The sequence below is a fragment of the Gadus morhua genome, chromosome 15 (assembly GCF_902167405.1).
Source record: "Gadus morhua chromosome 15, gadMor3.0, whole genome shotgun sequence".
Classification (NCBI taxonomy): Eukaryota; Metazoa; Chordata; class Actinopteri; order Gadiformes; family Gadidae; genus Gadus; species Gadus morhua.
Genome location: NC_044062.1, coordinates 3,602,626 through 3,623,656, shown reverse-complemented (window position 1 = coordinate 3,623,656; position 21,031 = coordinate 3,602,626). Strand labels below are relative to the sequence as shown.

At 43.7% G+C, this 21,031-nt stretch overlaps 1 protein-coding gene across 5 annotated transcripts in view; it reads left to right on the top strand.

Moving 5' to 3' along the window:
* Positions 1–19,888, top strand: part of khdrbs2 (KH domain containing, RNA binding, signal transduction associated 2) — a 45,794-nt gene extending 25,906 nt beyond the window's left edge. The window contains exons 5-13 of one of the 5 annotated variants that reach the window (XR_003979614.1): positions 2,275–2,402; positions 3,414–3,594; positions 11,886–11,968; positions 12,851–12,909; positions 14,185–14,281; positions 16,515–16,542; positions 17,000–17,119; positions 19,017–19,088; positions 19,618–19,888. Coding sequence is in view for 1 of the 5 variants with exons in the window: in XM_030378581.1 (XP_030234441.1) it covers positions 2,275–2,402; positions 3,414–3,594; positions 11,886–11,968; positions 12,851–12,909; positions 14,185–14,279 (546 nt within the window). In the remaining 4 variants the exon portion in view is untranslated. The other 4 variants (XR_003979615.1, XR_003979612.1, XR_003979613.1 and 1 more) reach the window with 4 other exon arrangements.
* The last annotated feature ends 1,143 nt before the right edge of the window (positions 19,889–21,031 follow it).

The window sequence follows — 21,031 nt, the reverse complement described above, 5'->3', positions numbered from 1 at the left end:
TCTATCCGGTTTCGCTTGGCTTCGTCTTTACGGAGATACTTCGAAACCGGATAGATCGAAACCGTAACGGTTTCGCCCGTTTCGGCTTCGTGTGGACGGGGCCTAAGGGAGCAGGTAGAATGCCTACAGGAATGTGAATTGGGGATCGAACCCTGTACCTTTCAGCTGGGAGTCGATTATATATCCCAGGCGGGTAACTCAGGAATACCCATAGCAACTACACGCCACCCTGCCCCCTCAACCCGGTATCACGCGATTTCGTGCTCATGCGCACAAACGTTAATCTGTGCGCATCGTGTCCCAGATCACGATTGTCAGACATTTTTAGTGCTGCACAGAACGAAATGTAAACCAATGCAGTCTGAATGGGAGCGTTCTCCGACAATTAACGTCGTTTTTGAGGAGGTCTGCTTACAAATCAGAAATGTTGACATATATATAACTAGATAATAATGATACATAACTAGAGGGTGCACTGTAGGCTACTATCTGCGCTCACCCCTTCTGAAGCTTCTCTCTCTCTCGCTCTCTCTCTCTGTCCCTCCCTTTCTCTCTTTCTCTCTCTCGTTTCCTTTTGTGGAGCACGTCAATTGTCGGCGAACGCTCCCATTCAGAATGCATTGGTTTACATTTCGTTCTGTGTAGCACTAAAAAAGTCAGACAATCGTAATCTGGGACACGATTCAATAGATTAATAACGTTTGTGCGCATGAGCACAAAATCGTGTGATACCGGGTTGGCCCCCGACAAATGATATAGTGCTTCCTCTTTTATGATGCATGGCCCTTTTAAAAGTTTACTGGAACACATCCCCATGTATTGTTTAATGTTGAACGCGGTCTGTCCCAGTATTGTATAATATTGTCTAGCATAATCAATTCATAGTTTGCAGTGAACATTTTAACTATAGAGCATGCATGTTCATTATGCATGGCCTATCAATGTGTTTGCAGGCTATACTTTGTATTGGAACCACTACACTCAATAATTGAGGAGGCTGCGTTCAACAGTGATCTAAAGCGTTATTACAGACTGGCTCCTCTGATAATGTGGTCATCAGGGAGGGTTGAAGTAAGAAGGGACACACAGCTTTTAAAACATCCTTCCAAATGCATTTAGTTGATGCTGTCAGGCAGCCAAGGATCTCAGATCAGTGCTTACGTCTGATGTTTGTAAACGTTAGTCGATGGCTCACTTTAATCTGCTGACCTTTGCGGAAAATGCTTAACTTTGCGCTTTAATACATATTCTTGTTGACATTCAAACTGGTAGTAGCATTAACAGGCACGACGCTCTGCTCACAATGTGCTTTGATGGTATTAAACATCTTGGCCGCCTCGGGGTAACCCATTTAGGAGGCTATGGCTTTGGTGCTCCGCAGTGAAACCGTTTACGTGTTCAGGCGTCGACGAGACGTTGAAATCTTGCCTCATCCGCTCGGTGTTCCTGCAGTGTCATAACCGCTGGTGTGTTTGACGGATGAGCGGTAGATGTTTTACGACGTGACAATTTGGAAGTAATGGATCACGCAAATTGGTTCTCTTGATTGTTTTTATTTCTGATATATCAACTCACACTCCTACGTGAGTTGATGGTATACATTCGCTTCTAATTCGTCTCCCTCGAGCCCGTCTCAAAGTCAACGTGATACGCTTTGGTAAGCTAGCTGTGAGCGATGGAGAAAGAGACGTCTTGTGTTAAAAAGTACATCTTCATCCACCAACTGCAATTGTCGATTTGTTTGTGGAAACCAAACAGTAAAACGAAAACGATTTTGGTGGGGAAATGAGTAACGTCCCGCTCAACCCATAACTGACTTACCATTTATCAATGAACATTTAGCCTGCAGCGATACCATATGTATGTCTGCTTATGTTCCTGCAGATGTGTGTATGCGTGTTTGCATGTGTGTGTGTGTGTGTGTGCAGATACGTGTAAACGTGTGTGTGCATGTGTCCTTGTGTTCAATTGTGTGTAACCGTGTGTATGAATGTGTCTGTGTGTGCGTGTACGTGTGCGTGCTCTAGTCTACGCGCGTCTGTGCGTGTGTTTGTTAGTTTGTGCAAAAACGTGTGTGTGCCAGTGTGTGTGTGTCTGTGCAAAAAACTAGTGTGTGCATCTGCATGCGTGTGTGTGTGTGTGTGCGCGAGCGAGAGCGTGTGGCTATTAGGGAGTCTGAATGTGCTGTCATATCGCTGTGTTTGAGAGCATCTGTTGTGAAAGGAGGAGGAAGCTACCTCTCAAGCGTAACATGTGTTGTTTGCTTCCCCCCAGGACTACAACGACGAGATCAGGCAGGAGCAGTTGAGAGAGCTCTCCTACTTGAATGGTTCCGACGAGACCGGCAGGGGGAGGACAGCACCAGCCAGGGCCCTGCGCCCGGCCTTCGCCCCAGCCTCAAGGTGCAACGCTCCACTGACTCAATAGACCCAACACCTCTTCAGAGTTTGGCAAAAAAGTGAAACATCGCTAGGGAAAAGTTTGGTCGCATTGAAAAGCCGGTGATCTTTGATCGTGTTGCATTCTTGAAGGGACTGTTTGTTGTTTTTGTTGTGTGTTGTGCTTTGTGCGACAGAGGTTGCACCTTTAATCATTGCATCTACAAAACAATAGGGCTTGTTTGTCGCAACATCGTATTGCAATGGCCGCCTCGGTTTTGAAAGCATAGGGGAGTTGGAATGTAAGTTATTATGTTAGTAGCGATGTTTTTCAAGAGGAGACATAGTTGTGTTTGAAACTGCCAAAGCGTTTCTCATGCGAGTGCATGCAAAGTTTTCATTAGACTAGGTTTCGATATATTTACTCTGATTTAGGATTCTACAGTACTATATCTCTCTTGCGTTCTCTCCATATGGCAGAGTATCTGTAAGAAAACAATCCCATGATGCATACGTGACATTTGTCGGTTGTGCACTACTGTGCGCTGGTATGTTGATAAAGATTTCCATATCAACCTTTACATCATAGTACTAATGAGGATTTACCAAAGAAAATACTTTATTCTAACTCCATTTAATTATTGGACCTCTAACCCTGCAGTAAAATTTAAAAATAACGGCAACATTCTTTCTTACCTTGGTCCTGCGGTGAAATTCACATTTACAACTTAATAATGATCTGCCCGCGCCAGACAGTTCACCCCAAGCAATCAGTCTTATATCTATTGAAGGTTAGCCTTGAGCATGCCGGAAAAATCCACTACAAAAAAAACAATTATATTCTGACTAAAGATTAGTCAATACCACCAGCCATGAAAGAGCAGAAGCAATTGTACATTTGGTCCTGCTGGCTTTTGCTGCCAGCAGGCGAAAAACGTTTCATCTGAAATAAATCCAACAATTGATAATTGCCTTGGCTATGCTGCCTGTATGTGTGCTTAATCGTCTGCCTGTATTTCTGCCTGTTTTCACCAGGGGCCGTGGCGGCATTGGCAGAGGGTCGGTGGCCTCTCGCGGAGCCCTGGTGACTCAGAGCAACCCAGCCAGCGCTGCCGGAACCAGGGACACACCGTCCCACAGGGGCAGGGGGGCACCGGCGAAGCCTGGATACCGGCCCCCACTGTTACCGATCACACATGAGTCCTACGAAGACTACGTAAGTAGGCCGACTTCTCACATTCAGTATCCCGGCAGAGTTTATGCAGCATGTACACTCTATCAACGTATCCGATGCGAAAAACAAAGAGCTAATTATTTTAATGTATTGAAATGTATTCAGGACCAGCACAATAAAGTACTGTCACAATAAAATGTGACAACTTTGCACTGAATTGGCTGAAAGTGATTTACAGCTACAAGGTGCGCTACGTGATATAGATAGCTAGCCTACTCTAGGCTCTTTGTCATTCAAAATAGAGTGAATATTACCGAGTGTAACCTCATCCGGTGCGGCCTATTTTAAGCTGTAGAATGAAACATAGCTGCAAAACATTACACGATTGAAACATAGGCAAGACATCAAATCTTTTAAACATAGACAAAACTTAAACCAATTAAATCCAGCCTCCCCCCATCCATTCACACAGGGATAGTAGTTTCAACGGTGTCCTTATGACCAATTTAAACACCATTGCTTCAGGAGTTTTTCAACAGCCGGGCTTTTTGGTAACAAAGGAATCCAGCGAAGTGTACTGAGAGAACTTCAAGGTTCAAGTTTAAATTATGCATCCTTAGATACCGAGAAAAAAACAACGCCAAGGTCACTGTTACAAAGGTAGGGTGAAGTTATCCAAATGCAAAAAGGCAACACTTTTGTTGCTCTATTTCCTCTGAGATTCCCTGTTAAGCAACGCTCCCGCATGCGCTGGCAATTTGAGATTGGCCCTGTCTGCATGGGGAAATGCGCTCGCACAGACTCATTACCAAGCCAAATTGAGTTCTGATGGAGAGCCTGTGTATTTTATGTGTAGTCAAAAGAAGCCGGTCCATTTTTTTTGTAATTGGAGGTTGGGAAGTAGGGTGACAGCCAAGGAGCTGTAGGGGGGGATTATGGCATCAAGTTCCCTCTGAACATTTCTCTTCCTTTCCTCAGCCCCCCCCCCCCCCCCCCCCCCCCGATCTCACGTTGCTTGTATTTTTGTACCTTCAGCGCACATTTTTATATTCCGCTGTTTTTCCACATCATACAGTCGAGACCCCCAAGCAAGGATTCAGACACAGACGAGACCACAGACACAGACACAGACTCAGACATGGACAAGCTGTTGTGTGCCTGTTTGTTGTTCCAAACCCTATCCTCGGCGTTGTACGCGGCTCTCGGAAAAAAAACACAACGATCGCCTGCCAACGTGACTGAATGTGCAGATGGAAATATGTTCTCTGCCTCCCTATCGCGTGACGCTGTGTGTCTCCAGAGGTGCCTCAGATTGATGGACTCTGTCTAATTGTCAGTCTGGGACACTGATACTGTTTGTTATCGGACCTTATCGTGGGCGGTATCGATTCGGAACTTCAGCGGGAAAAACGTACCTCTAATATATGGAGACGTAGATGGGGAGGGAGTGAAAGAGGGAGAAGAGAAGACAGAGGGCGAGACAAGAGAGAGAGCCGGGGGGGGGGGGGGGGGAGGGTTTGGGAGGGGGGAGGGGGGACTGGCGGTGGTGGGGGGGGGGGGGGGGGGGGGGATGAAAGAACAATCACATGTCACTCATATCGTTTATAATTCATGATCGGAACCATTGCTTCAATATAGATATTGCCTCTGCAGAGCTGACCTGGGTTAATCCTCTGCTCCAGCGCTCACACCTTTGGTTATTCCTACCGCTCACTATATAAATAAATGCCGGATATTGCAACACCTTAGCTGCTCTTGACCTGGAGACGCACTGGAGACGCGTCGTAACCTGGCAACGTCAGATCGGACATCCAGCTGTCCTGCTGCTCCCTTTAACGTCCGAGTCTTTTGTGTAAAGGAGTAAATGGACAATGGCAAAAGAAGTACTCAAACAAGTATTTCAAAAAGCATGGCTCAGATAAAGATAGATAGATAGAATAGATAGAAAGGCACGGTTATGGTACCAGTCGATAATGTACAGGTTAGTGCGCGGTTTCGTTTCGTTATTTTAAGACTAGGCTACTTAGGATCACATCGTCACTCAAACGCTGTATGCTGCGCGGAACATGGCCCTACGACAGCCCAATAAACCTGAAATGTTAGATTATTTTATCTCAAATCTGTTTCGGCTGTGCTTTAACCGGGCTGAAACGTGTATCCGGTCGGTTTTCCTTGGAGAAACCATCAGGAACGTACACGTTACGTTGCGTTGCGTTGCATTACGGTCTAACTCGTAGACCCAGAGCGCGCGGACATGCAGTCGTTCCATTTCTCCATAATTTAGTGCTAATCGTCCCATCAAGACCCCCCCATCTCTCAGGGGAGACGCTCGGGATTGATGGAGTCTGTCATGTTGTCAGCCTCATAAAAAAGTGATATTATGCAGAAACGGGAGGGAGGGGGGGTGGTACCTGTTACCGGATAGTATTGACTTACGGCTTGTGCAGTGTGTTCCTGCAGTGTTTCCCATGCATAGACCAATGTGTGGTAGCCTGGTCCTACCAGACTTTCGTACTTCATTTCATTTGTACAGAGTCTGGGCCTACTCAATTGACAAACGTTAACTCACTTGAAGGCGGTTGTCTGTTGAAGTTCAAAACTATTGGAATCTGCTCAGTGCCATTCTGGATCTGCCATAACCAATCGCTAACGTTTGGCCGGGAATCACGTTGCGCGACGCTGTGCGTGAAGATGGCCGTCAACAAGAGCTGACAAATTATCATTTAAATCCACAAACAACATGTGTGTAATCCAGGGCATATAAAGACTGGGCCCAGAAAATAATTACCTTCTCTCCATTGAAGCCCATTCATATTTATCGGTCCCATGGGCTCTACCGGAAGGAGCGTGACTTCGCCACTCTATACCACAGTCTCGGACGTAGTACTGAAGGGAAATTCAAATTGAGCGGAAATACTTAGGCGGGCGGAGCCAGGCTAAATGTGTGGCGCAACGCCACAGAATGAACACCAAGCGCAAAATCGCGTTAAAATTACGCGATTTTTAAATCGCGTAAAAAATAGGCGATTTTGAAATCGCGTAAAAAATAGGCGATTTTGAAATATAAATATTGTTCTGTTCATTCATCACCCTATAACAATCCCTGTCATTCTCGTCCACGAAAGCACACGCACACAGAGACAAGCGCGCATACATGCCAATGGTGCACTACCACTTATTGGATAAACCCGCGTATCACTGATACACTGCACACGCACTGACAGCGGATTCGCCCGCTCCTCCTCTCAACGCGCCTACAAAGGAAAACCCGAAGCAGCGGGATATTTGCGATTAATGTGAAATGCGTTAATAGTTTATATATATTACGGTGTTAGTCCCCCAGCCCGTTCTGCCGGTGTGGGTGACGGATTGACTCGGGGTCCTAGACGGGCAATCATGACGCACTTCCTGGAAACGCTGTCTTTCCCAAGTATTAACGATCTCCTTTTGTTTTCTAATCTATGAATAATAATCAAATCTACAAATTATTGTTGCATATACTTGGGTTATATATAAAAGAAGAATCGGTTAACTCCATTCACCGAACGGGGCAATCCACTTTATTTCCAGCGCTCCCAACACAGAGTCAAAACAGCGACCCACACGCAGACACTTCCGTTCTCCTCCTTCAGAATAAGAGTCCCTAACAGGAACTGGGTTACATATGCATTCATCAGTGCTTTTAGACGTGTTTCCAATGGCTTTGTTTGTGCGAAAGAACGGTCTGCGTTCAATGAAATCAAAACCAAAACGGATTGAGCCTTCTTTTTATGTCCATGATTGAGCCCCGTTTATAAACAACCCTTCCGGGTTTTGTCCGTTGGCTTGTGTCGATACGTCAAGTGTCGATACGTCATCTGTAAGCGCAGGAACCCTAGTCGATCTGGAAGCCGAGTCAATCCGGTACCCACACCGGCGATTTGAATTCGCTCTGCAGCAGGGACTGGAGATCGGGAAGAACGGGAAGTCGGTCGGTCCACTTTGAAATATATTTTTTTGCGCGATTGCCCGATTACGCGAATGATGAGCCACCCCCCCCCTACCACCACCACCACAACCATACATTGCTACCTGGTCTGTGGGAAACACTGTTCCGGGTGTGTGGGGGCAAACCGCACATTGGGAAAACATTGCATACATACCATCCGCTGCATATCAATGTTGGTCTACCGTGGTAAAGGGATGTTTGTTGTTGTTGTTGTTGTTGTTGAGGCGTTTAATTGGAAGGAAGGGTTAGGGTCGTTATGCGCTTTGGTCTTTGGTTGTGATGGATGGGCTATACGGGCCAGGCCCGTTCCTATATAGTGCTGCATTGGTTGGTTTTAATGGCTTCATGCTTTAGCCTCCTTGGTTTTTGTGTCGACTCTGCCTCCAATAACAACATTTCCATGCGAGCGCAGGAGAATCGAAGGCACGTCGGTCGGGTCTTTTATCAGTGTACACATTAGGGCTCGCTGTACTGTTTTACTGTATACATATCGGTGTGTACAGTGTGGTGTGTTTTCCTGTGTACCTTCTGGTGTGTACCGTTTGGTGTGTATTTCTGTATATATACTGAAGTGTACACTGTGGTGTGTTTTTGAGTATACACAATTATGTGTCCACTGTAGTGTGTGTGAGTAGACATTGGTACACTGTAGCCTGGTTTAGTAGGCATTGATATAAGTACTTGATGGTGAAAACTGTAGTAGGTTTTTTCGTACACATTATTACCCCGTAGTATATTCTAATACACAGTGGTATACTGTAGTCCGTGTCGGAATGTTGCACTTAAGTTGGTATTCATCCACATTGGGGCCGACTTCATATGTTTGCCTTAGAAAATGTGATTCTCCCCCATCCATAATAAATCTTTGTTAAGCTTCATTAAGCTACTGTAAGGATCTCCCATCTGGATAGCAAATGCCAGCCAACATAACAACCTATGGTCATGAGAGGTTGGGTTTTATTTATCATAACTTACCTGCTGTGCTTTGAACCACGCTTTCTTCAATATATTCCCCCTAAACGGTGTTGCAAGCAGTGCACGCTTAATTCCTTAATGCATTAACACACCGACAATTGGATTAAACAGATCGTTTTTGATTGCTTCTGAATCTTTTTCATCTACATTTAATTAAAACACTGCGCTCTCTGCAATGTGTTGCATCAGCCATTTTCAACTAATTTCATTAAACTGTATGTTCGCGAAAAATAGAAGGGCATGTAACAAACTCTTTCGACGTTGAACGGTTTGCTTGTGCATTTTCTTGCGATTTATTGCTCCAACTCGTGGCCGATATCTCCATATTTTGTTATCCTATTGTGTTTTTTTCATTTTTTTTATCACTTTCCCTGATATGTAGAAAATCCCATTATTATCTGAGGGCACTGTCTGTCCATAGAAATGCACTGTGTGTGTGTGTGTGTGTGTGTGTGTGTGTGTGTGTGTGTGTGTGTGTGTGTGTGTGTGTGTGTGTGTGTGTGTGTGTGTGTGTGTGTGTGTGTGTGTGTGTGTGTGTGTGAGCGTGTCTGGCATGGGGCAGGACTTAAACTGTGCTGCTTATGGTGTGCTATAACTATAATATATATGTGACTGGAGACTATAAATAAACCAAGTATTTCACGAAAAAACCCTGCCAAGAGCAATTATTTAAAAAAATAAAAATGCCAGCCAAAAGGGGGCAGTTGCGGCAGTTGGTAAACGGATAGAAACAGACACAAAGGCACAGATACACATCTGTCTATTTCTTTTATCATATCACAATTCAAATCCCCTCCAAACCTTATCATGGTATAAACCAGTGGTGCTTGAAAAACGGTATATGCTTTCCCTGACAGCAGATCAGGATTTTACAAATCGCTAGCTTCAGAATGGCATAAACTGTGCGCTTGCTGAAAGCAGAACATTGCAGAAGATGCGATGCAGTGAGAGCCTTAATGTGATTCACCACAGAGCTCCACCAAACCTGAAGAGCAGAGTCGAGTGCAGAGAAAATCTTTTCTCAATGTATCATCTCTTTCTTTCCCAGATGCTAGAAGTAGCCGGCTGCCCCTTTACTGCAGATGTAAGTCGGCTGAGTTAATTGCTTAAGGAGAGTGGTTCGGCTAAACACTGCAATTACATCTCTGTAGAGAACTTTAATAACAGGCAACGAGGACAAATTAGGATACGTCGCCGGTGAGTAATCCAGCAACTTCATGTCTAAAGACTCATGCGTCAAGACAGGGAGACGCAACATCTTTTATCAATCTAAGTATTTTCATATTTACTGAAATTAACATTTTCATTAACTGAAGTTAACATTAACTGAAAACATTTTGTCTTTGTCTTTGTTGCCAAAACAATTCAACCATGATTTCAGAAAATAATTCTTTACAAAAATAATACAGAGGTGATGAAAATACATCTTCCCTTTTTTCTTAAAGAGCTGTTGGTGAAATAAGCTATAGCATCGCTGGACCGAAGCAAAACTCCCAAGTCGTATTAAGCGGTTGGTCGAACAGTAAACGGCCCGTCTTCTCTTTCCAATATTCTCCCTAGCAACAGCTAAGGCAACTTAGCAGTGCGAGATTCATTCGTCGGGGGCCGCGACTGCGAATCAGTCAGTGTCGGGGGCCGATAGGACGTCGATGGATAACAGAGCACACGGACAAGGGCCCCTGTAGGTCTGCGCGGTGCTAATTACTCTGAGCCAGGCCGCGTCCACCCCTGGTGTCGCCGCGTCTGATTTATTCCTCCTAGCCTCCTACGGCGGCTTGGTGGCTAATTGATTAACGCGGTTCAGGGAGAACACTGGTAGAAGGTACAGTTCTACAAGCTAAAGCCTCAGAGAGAGAGAGAGGGGCTAAGAAACACGCTATCTTGGTGAGGTGGATAGTGTTGTTGTTTTTTAATTGCTTGTTTTTAAGCCCAAGTCTTTGGTTCTAATTGTACGAGCTAGGAGCTAGCCAGGAAGTTCGACGCCCGACCGGAAGTTGGACTGGGTTGAGTGGTTTCCGTAGCACATGTTGGCGTTGTAGAGTGAGATTCCCAACACACCTATCTTCTCCATTATGTCAACTATCTGTATTCACTGTTGGTCGCATTGGATATAAGAGCCTGCTAAAGTAGTAAATACCAATAGTAGAGTAAAGTGGCTTGAAGTACTTGTAATTTATCATTCTGACTGGGAAACTAGATTTGTTTTTCGTATAATTATTCTATTGACTCCATTTAAAAGTTGAACTCCATCCACGAAGCATTGGGACATATGAGAATTGCGGAAATAAATAGTCAATTAGTGGACTTGCTGGACTCTTTGTCTTCGTAGGGAAGCCCTCTACAGAGAACAGAGCCAGATGGATTCTCTGAGCTGCTTCATCCGCGACATAATTTGTGTTTTTAATTTAGTCAAATCTAGGCTCATTCAAATAAACCTCAATCCCTTCACATTTCCATTGGTCAAAAGACTGCTTGACAATGATTTGGACGTTAATTAAGTTAAACTATTATATATTTAGGGGTACTGCACACCATGTTATTAAAAAAAAAAGGAGAAAAAAAGAACTTAAGTGAATGGGGAAACTGACAAGGCTGAATGAAGAATAATAGGTTTTTATTAAAGGCACACATTGCGAAGGTCATGCATGAGTCAACCCTGAGTGGATCGGGACTCCTGTCGCTTGTTTTGACGGTGTGCACGTGAGAAACAGCGCACGTGAGAAACAGCGCACGGTCATCCAGGAAAGGGGGGCACCAATATGAACGTACAAAGGAAGGACTTCTTCCCTACAATCCCTACGGCGTTTTAAAACAGCGGTATTAACATTTTGATGGATTAGTTTAAACCAGATAGGGAATAACGATTATTAACCTAGGACGGACAAACAATGTTTATCACCATTCTGATGTACATAATCAATGCCCCCATGCGGGTAGGAAATAAACAGCTCAGTTCTGTGTGTTTTAGGCTAACCTCTGTAACACGTCTTGCCGTTATCGCGTGGCACATCGATGGCGCCCTCAAAACGAGTGCATGCGCACGCTCTTGTTTCTCGGGCCCGGCCGCTGATCGATAGATCAGATCTATATTTGAGTTGGATCAGGGCCTGAGAGGTGTCAACAAGGCTTTCCTCGTAAACCCGCAAGCGTTAATCAATACCTCTGCTCGACACCGGCTTGTGTTGCCGCACCGCTCGCTCGCACTACCCTCGTCTCGTACGGCCGGGGTTATAATGAGCTCGGTCTTTTGCTAAAATAGCGATATTGTATTTTATTTCTTGGCTAACTGTAAGGGGCCCTAGCATGGCCCAGAGGACGGTCGGTTGGTCATACCTCGTTCACGCTGTCGGTTTGTTTCCCCCCGCCGCAGAGCTACGACGACGGGTACGACGGGCAGTACGACGACGAGAGCTACGACGCCCACGACGACAGCTACAGCAACCAGTCCAAAAGGTACGCCCAGGGAAAACGCTGTGTTCGGAGGGTTGAAAACCGTGTTTCCGGAATTGAATACAGTATTGTTGAATCAAATACAGTATTTTTGACTAAAATGTTACTTTTAGTGCTATTTTCATCCAACCACCTATATTGGATGCGTTAGGTCTGCTACAATAGCTTCGAGTAACATATTTTCGAATTACCATAAGGGTTGATTATCCTTACAATGAATTATCTTTCCATTAAGATAATTAATTGTTATCTTATATCAACAATTATAAATAACTATTTAACAACAATAACGTAATGAAAAACATACCATTATAATTGCTTTATGAAATTCAATGTTCAACTATTTCTTTTTTATCTAAAAAATGAACAGCACAACAGAGATGCTGCAACTGTTGTGTGTAAGAGTGTGTGTTCGATTCTGTGTAAGAGTGTGTGTTAGATTCTGTGTAAGGGTGTGTGTTTGATTCTGTGTAAGGGTGTGTGTTTGATTCTGTGTAAGGGTGTGTGTTCGATTGTGCCCCTCCCTGTCAGTAGCGAGGAGACTTTCAGAATTCAACCTTGTTCTGTCCACTCCATCTCTGCTTCCACTCTAACACCAGACAGCCCGCCCGCTGTCTGTCTGGTGTTAGAGTGGTCAGAGTGGCGTGTCAGAGTGGTTTGAGTGGGAGGGGTTCTGGGAGTGTCTATAGTAGGATTCTTGTAAACAAAGAGAGCTCAGGCAGGCCAGCATTTTTATTTGTAGAATATGTATCGGTGATAGGATGTGAATTTATTGATCGATCTTTGATCGATAAGCATTGACTACGGTTATTTCCTTATATTCACATATCATATTTAAACTACTCTGTTTTTTACTTTACTTTTTCTACTATGATTCTAATTTAGCATTTCAGAATTTTATGAATATGGACACGGTACCAGTGATGACTCCTACAATAACTATGGTAAGGATTGTATATATTTATGTTCCTAAACTATCCTTTTATCCCTTGGGCACTGTATGTATTATATTGCTACTGTTAGAGTAGCTAAAATTACCCTCAACTCTAGTCTTTCCCCCGTTTCTTCTCCCTTTGCGTCTCTGCGAACCTTACTTAAAGTCTTCTCTGTGAGGATTTATGATCCGACTGGAACCATTTCCATTGCACTTGGAAGTATTACCTTCAAAAAACGCAATGCCAAAGATGCATTCATAAAGTAGTCGTCCCACGGTTAAACAACAAACACTGCCTTCCCAAACATGAAAAGCATCTATTAGAGGAAACAGACTGGCCCCTGACAGTCACAATGACATCACTCGTCCCGTTCCACCGTGGAAGAGATCACGTTTCACAGTGAAGAGATGAAGGAAAATCCTTTTGGTTCCGGCTCACTTAAAGTCAGTCCCTATACTAAGACCGACCGGCTACAGCTATCTGCAACACATACACTTCCTACTAGGGTTTGGCTAGCACGTCTCACACGCCAACTGTGACTGTGTGCTCTCCTAGACTTGTATAAAACACCATGCTTAGATTACACACACACACGCGCGTACGTACACACACACACACACACATTCGTTCGCAGACATACTGCAGGTGCTCACACAAACGCGCACGCACGACACACACACAGACACACACACACACACACACACACGCACACACGCACACAAAAACAAAGAACCTTCTCGACACATAATCGTGTTGTCACACTTGGTTTGTTTCGAGGTGTTGTTCATTTGCAGCACAATGAATACAGCAGCGAAAACAAATGATCTGATGTAATGCTCCAAGGACACAACATCTTATTTACATTTTGATTTTAATATATATATATATATATACAACCGATGTTAATCCCAGTCGGTTGTTGATGTCCGTGTCATTTGGCTCGTCCCTGAAGGACGGAGCCAAGTTTGGCTTCTCTGGTCAAACAGAGGAGAGACACATTTATTGAAATTAATTTTTTAAAGGCGTGCTGGACAAGAAACACACATCTCGTCAACGCCAGAAAGGGCTCTGCCTATTCGTCTCGCACACGTTTTAGATTAGAGGGAAGAGGTGGACCACGTAAAGAGAGATGTGACGAGAGTGTGGCAGAGTTCATTTTCATTTCCTGGGTCCCAGCGCCTCTAAAAACAAAGATCTGTCGCTCCATGGCACTGTGGTAAATGTGGGTGTGTTTTTGTACGAGTAGTTTAATCTTTCACACGTGGTGTTTCTGTTGCGCTGCAGAGGAGGACTGGGCGGCGTGTCGGCCCAATCGCAAAGCCCCGACAGCCCGTCTGTCGAGAGGAGGTTTCAGAGAACATCCTTATGGGAGATACTGAAGGTTGATTTCGTTTTTTTTATGCACCCCCCCCTCATAAAATGTTACGGCTCTTCCTGCCATCATCCATTTGCTCGAAAGCCGTTTTTATTTCCTTTTTCGGTGGACAAAAATACTGTAAAGCCAACAATAATCTGACCTTTCGATTTACAATACAATGTTCTCTTTTACTTGCCTCATGTTTATCTGTTGACGGTGGATTTGGTATTTATGTGACATGGAGGGAACCTCAGTGGAACCTAAATGACTTGGATATCCAGGCATAAACCCGGAAAAAAAATATATCACATAATAACAACCGATGTTAAAAGGGCATTGTTCTGATGCACTGACAGAACCCCCCAAGAAATCAGAGTTCAGGGTTTGGATGATTAAAAAACAGTTGGGCTGGTAAACAGGTCAAAGCCCAAGCAGAAGTGAATGTGTTCCCGAAGAATAACATGTTGCCAAAATACCGTATTTCATACTTTTTCGATTGTGGTTTTGGATCTTTTATGTGTCCAATTGAAGTGATTGGGTCTGCACAGTACTAGATAAACAACATAATTATCATATTTAATCTACAGCACATTACACAGGTCATTGAGGTAGGAAAAAGATGTATCTGCACTTGTGATATACAGTACATCTAGAATTTATTATAATATTATTAGTTCTCAAAAAACGAATTGCACAATTAATGACACAATTCAGCTAGGATTAATGTTTGTGTAGAACATGAATATTACTGCAGTAGGGTAATTAGGGCAACTGAAAGTATCACCATGTAAAACAATATCAATACTATTTCTAAGCTAAACACTGGTATGAACTCCCAGAAATCATATTTTAACTAGAATCAACCAACCGCATGTACTTTCACGTTTCACAAGTTAAATGTCCAAAATCCAAAGGCATTATTTATGGCATGGGTTTTATGCGAAATGTGAATTTGATCATTTGAAACTCTTACTACTTTACAATCCACCTGAATTGACACTTAAGTAAGCACCTAAACCCGTTTTCACATTGTGAGATGTCAGAAAATGTGTGTTGTTTGTTGGGGCACCGACCAATCATGAGTGCACAGTACAGTGTGTAGTTTCTAAACAAGTGCTTTGGTTTTTTCCTAATATGTATTTGTACATAAAGCATTTAATAAAAACAACACAAAAAACAATCCAGGATGTGGTGTTAGCCTCTTTAAATAGGTGTTCATAAACTCTTATAATGTTGCATGTTGCTTGTTGAGGTTCAATGTCTTCAACTTTTAATACCGTGTTTGCTAAAAAGTTTCATAAAGACAACGGACTCGTCGCGAACCGCTTTATTTTCACAGTATTCTCGCTAAATTGGACACGGCAATTGGATAACAACAAAATGGACGCAGGTTGTTGTTACGACTAATACATTGTTTCCTAATCCATTCTCAAGTTAAACAGATTTGTGAATCTGAGAATGATATGGAGTTTAAAGAGGTAAGACCTCCGCCCATATACTCATTAACTATCACACTATTACCATATTAATGTATTAAATGTACTAAAAACTTTTGCAGCTTCATTAATTCACAACGCATTAAGGAACCGGAATGTGGAGATTGGTATTCATGCTCTGACAAGTGGCATTAAATGAAATTAACAACAATAAAACATACTGTACTTGTCCGTGCTTTAAACACCACAGCTGAGGTCTGTGATTCAGCTTTTGTGCCTCTCTTTTGTGACTAGTACACCTGAAGGCTGACTCTTTAAGAGTGTAGTTCCCGGACAGAAATGAAGACTAAGCAGGTAATCCTAATCCTAATTATAGTTTGATCAACAAAAACGATGATAATATATATATTTTTAATTATTATTAAACGCTATTATTTCACCCCCTCCTAAAATGGCCATTTAAACTCCCCAAGCAGTTCTAATTAGATATGACTAAACTCAGTTTGTGAACTGAAATAATAGAGTTTAATAAAAGGCACTAAACATGTCCTCTCACTAAATATCGGTAAAATAAAGATAATAACAAAAAATGAAAATGGAATTTGAAAGAATACGTCAGACACACACAAAAATATGTTTATAATGCCCGAAATGTGTTCAATGTTTTTTTCTTTTACAGATGTTGAAAAAGTGCTCATCCATAGTTGCATATAAATAACCACATTGCATGCAGTCTTTAGAAAGTGTTTATTGATTCATCCTTTGTAGTTTATACTTCAAGGATTTCAACAGTCCTGACTTTGTTGTGATTTTACTTACAGATATAGGGCACTCTGGTCAGTTAAACAGGTAAGTGCCTGATAAATACAAAATACTCCTTTCGATAATTTTTATTTAAGAAATGACCAATTTCAATGTTTCGTAGAGTAGAAAACAAGACTTGCAAGAAGCACTCTTTGAATAGCTGGATCAAGTCTTTAGTTTCTATTCTGGTTTGTGAAAAACGTCCAATTATGAATATTGAACACACAAAGGTATGTTGGGAATAGCTCTAATTGATGTATTGTTCACTTAACATTCACTGCATACATTCAAGGTAATTATACCGCGTTACATTAATACTATTTAGACACAGAACACTTAACCTAGCGTTCGATCGATTGTCTGTTTGTTCAACAAAATACGCCGTTAAAAAGCCACTTCGACTATGCTGCGGTACCACTTGTTCACAGCCTCAAACTGTCAGCCCGGGAGTGCGTCACAGCACTTTTTTTGTAACAAAATGCTATTTTTCTTGTGATAGCAGCTGCTGCCTCTGTGCTGCCTTCAATTATTGAACACAGAGGGCCCAGCTCTGAGGAGAGAGGCTTGCCACTTACCATCCAGAGGTGTGAATATCCACCGTTGATCTGCACCAACCACCCCAGTAAGTCTCCACCCGCAGCTATGGGTAGCATTCACAAGGTCATCACATACACCTGTTGATGGTTGATGTTTAATCCCACATTTCTTCTCAAACTAAGAAAGGGAATTAAAGGGTGTTCATCCATGTTTTCAAACCCAGCTCCGATTAAAATAAGGGACCTTTCATCATAGTTAATCGCGATAAGGATCGTTTCCCCCATTTTCATCACATCTAAAAGGAGGACAAGCAGGCAATTCACTGGCTTCAAGTGGCGGCCATTAATTAAGAAAGCCATTTAGCTAAGAGGACAAAACAGCCTACAATGATTGCGCCATAATCTTGTGTTTATCTCCTGGAAACACCAGGACAGCACGCTAAAGTTCTTCCCTAACACTGTTGGACAAGGCCGTGGTAAGTCGGTAGGACATTGGTCGGTCTGATTTACCTCTGTGCTGGAACCATAAGCGATAAGAACTTGACGATAAGACCAATGTGTTGCTCAAAGGTCAGCCGCCCAGTGAAACAGTGATCATGGTCAGCCATTTTTCCTGCTATTTACCACAACGCTTTCATCCAAAATGACTTATTGAATTGCAGAGGCAGGGAGGAGCAGGAAGAATGGGGTAATGCATCTTGCTCAAGGGCAGGCTGGTAGGACAGTTAGACTGCTGACGTTGGTGGTTCCAAACCAGGACTTTTCAGCAGGAGTTTCCAGGAGTCAAACACACCAACCCCTTTTTTTTTTTATCATTTGGATTCTCCACTGGGTCCTTGGAGACCGAACTTTTGTGTTTTGATGCACGTGTCTTGATGTTGCATCTCTAACACACCGACACAGCTATGTACTGTGACTTGTTGTATTTTCAATGAAGGAAAGAGCGGGGAAATCTATTTTCATCATGATGTTGATAACCTGCATTCCAGCCATTATGAAGGCAAAACGTGTCTAGAAAGTAAAGTTATTCATAGTTCTTAGGCCTGCATCGACCGATCCACGTCCATAACGTCAATAGTGCTAACCTGGCTTGCTTTTCCACTACGCTTGCAACCGCCTCCCCATCCGGACCACAATTCAAGGTCTTGGGTTGTTGAATTTTTTTAGGATTAAAATTTTGCATAAGAAACAAATTCAACTCACAAAGATAGTCTCCCCAGACCTTCTGCAAGCTTGTGAAAAATCACGTCTGGGTACGGAAGATTAGGTCAGTAGTCGACTGTGGAATGCTCCTTTCAGGGTATTTCTTCAAGGTCGACCTTTCAGGTGTGTTAGTCTCTCATGCATACACATTACGGTGGTGGATCAAGGTCCTCCCTTAAACATTTGTCCTCTGCGCAAACCCTCTGAAAGCGGGAGGCACGTGAGGCGTGTTTATTTGTGGCCATGTATGTTGCCTCTATCATCTGCGCCCGCCTAGATCATCAGCCAGAAATCATTCCCAGCTCTATTTCCCCGACCGGCCCACTGAACAGCCGGGGCTGAGCCAAACGCGCAAATCCCACCGCCTGCTACGGACATTTAAGCACATTTCTCAAAACACCCTAGCTGAAATCCTTCTCCCCACTGAGACCGAGATTACCAGCGCTCCTCCAAAAACATTGTCGTCCATTGTCTTGGCTATGCACGCACATCATGTATGCGAGCACAGACAAAAGTATTTTTAAAACGTCTGAAGCCGATTCACTTTATTTAAATTGGTTTATTTCTCGATGGTAATTCCGGGGGTTGGTCCGGTCATGGAATGGTGGTGATGTGTTGCCCACACAATCCCAGTCTGTCTGGCTGCCTTACCTGGGGGGGCGCAGAACCACGCTGCTTCAGTCCGCCAAACACAGTCAATGTATTCATGCGTTGGTAGCGGCGCTGCGAACAATACGTTGTCCCGATGAAACATACCTGTGTTTCTCTTCTGTCACGCAGAAGGCTGGAATTGGGCTAAGAGAGACGAAACAAGGCGGCATGGGAACCACGAGCCAAATTCAACAAAGAAAGGTAAGAAGAAGGAAACATAATCGCTTTTGTGTGCCTTTGCTGATCTAAGAGGAATTCAAGCGTGTCCAACTTTGGTACCGTGTCTTACTGTGCCATGGATTTTAAAACACATAACAGACTTTCATGAGAATGGAGGAGGAACGAAGGGTAGAAAAGGGCAGGCTCATCCATCTTCTAACACCAGTGGATTTAAACTAGGCTTCAGAATCAAAGCGTGACAGTAACTAACATGTGAGATGATCCGGGTCACGTGACAGCTTCATCCGCACTTCACTTATTTTGCGCTGACCTTTAAGACAGACTAAACCGATAATAATGCATTTTCATGGATTTTATTAGTTCCCGTAAACAAAAGCTTGAAGTGCCGTGAATCCAGAAAAAGGGAACTGTGAAAACAGTTAGCAATACCAGTGGTGCTTCCTCCATCAATCCCTGAAGTCGTACTTTGTGCAAAGCATAAGATCAGAGGCGTCTGGCCTCCCGAAACTTCCAGGGATGCTAATTGTCCAAACCGTCTTTCCATACACAGCACCTCGGTGACCGCAGAACCCAAAGACTGCATCGGAGCCCGTCAGCCCCCAGCCCCAAACCCCCCCCCCCCACCACCACCCTCTCTGACAGCTAATAACTCGGGGGGGCTGATAACCAGACAGCCCGTGGATCCAGGGCACTTACTGAGCCGCGCTCAGCCCTCAGCCACCGCGCCAGAGACCTGGCCTGCGGATGACAAGAAATACAACACGCACACACATCAGTACACACGTAACATACACGCACGCACACACACACACACACACACACACACACACACACACACACACACACACACACACACACACACACACACACACACACACACACACACAAACGGATACAAACAAATGTGCACACACACACACACACACACACACATAAACACACATAAGCACACACACATAAGCACACACACACACACCCAAGTGTTAATTGCCATGAATTCTCATTTCCAACGGGTATTTATCCTAGAACTATGTCAAATTAGTTTTGTGTTTTTTCTATAAAACTATCAATTATTTCTGCTCTTTTCTTGTTTCTGCCATTTGTCAGTGTCGTGTCATGTGCTTCACCTAAAAGAGGAGAATACGATAAAAAGCTCTGCCTTGATTAAACAAAACAAAGCACAATGTAATCCTATTCATTACCGCTCTCTGGGTAAGGAGACGCTCTGACAAGTAGTCAAGTGACAGCGCATCCGCAGAGCCCTGTAATTCACACGGGAACCAAACCACTCTGCGCCGACTAGACGAGCTCTTCAGCTCTTCCTCTAAAAACAACAGCGGAGGCGTCAACACTGAACACACGGCTCTGTCCCTGTTATTACCCAGAATGCATCTGACGAGGCGCTGCCAAAAAAGCCGGAGCACTTCAACCACCGGACCCGCTGAGCGGTGTCGTCTTGCGGTGGCAGCTGTCATTACGCGAGCCTCTCAAGCCCTTTGTGCTTGAAGGCCCTGATCGATGTAGCGCGCTGAGGGGCGGTCCACTTGAAGCTGTTAGTTCATTAAGCGAGCAGGACCCACCGCTGCTGGCACTCAGACCAGACGTCGTGCCCACGGACTCACTGCGAGCGGAAAACCCGACACCTGAACGCTGTTATCCGCTTTGAACCAACAGTGAAGTGGGCTTTTTCATATTTCAATTTATTCTATGATGTTTAATGTTCTTTTAGTCTTTGTGTGTTTAGGCCTATGTATATAGTTTGAATATATATATATATATATATTCAGTTTGTGCCTGTGCGTGTGTGTACGTCTGTGTGTGCTTGTGCGTGTGTGTACGTGTGTGTGAGTAGGCCTATGTGCATCATGTGCCAGTGAGTGAATCAACTGCAGTGTAAGATTAGACAGCAATTCATTAATTATCTTTCAAATGTCAAACCAATTGTGGATTCACTCCATCAATCA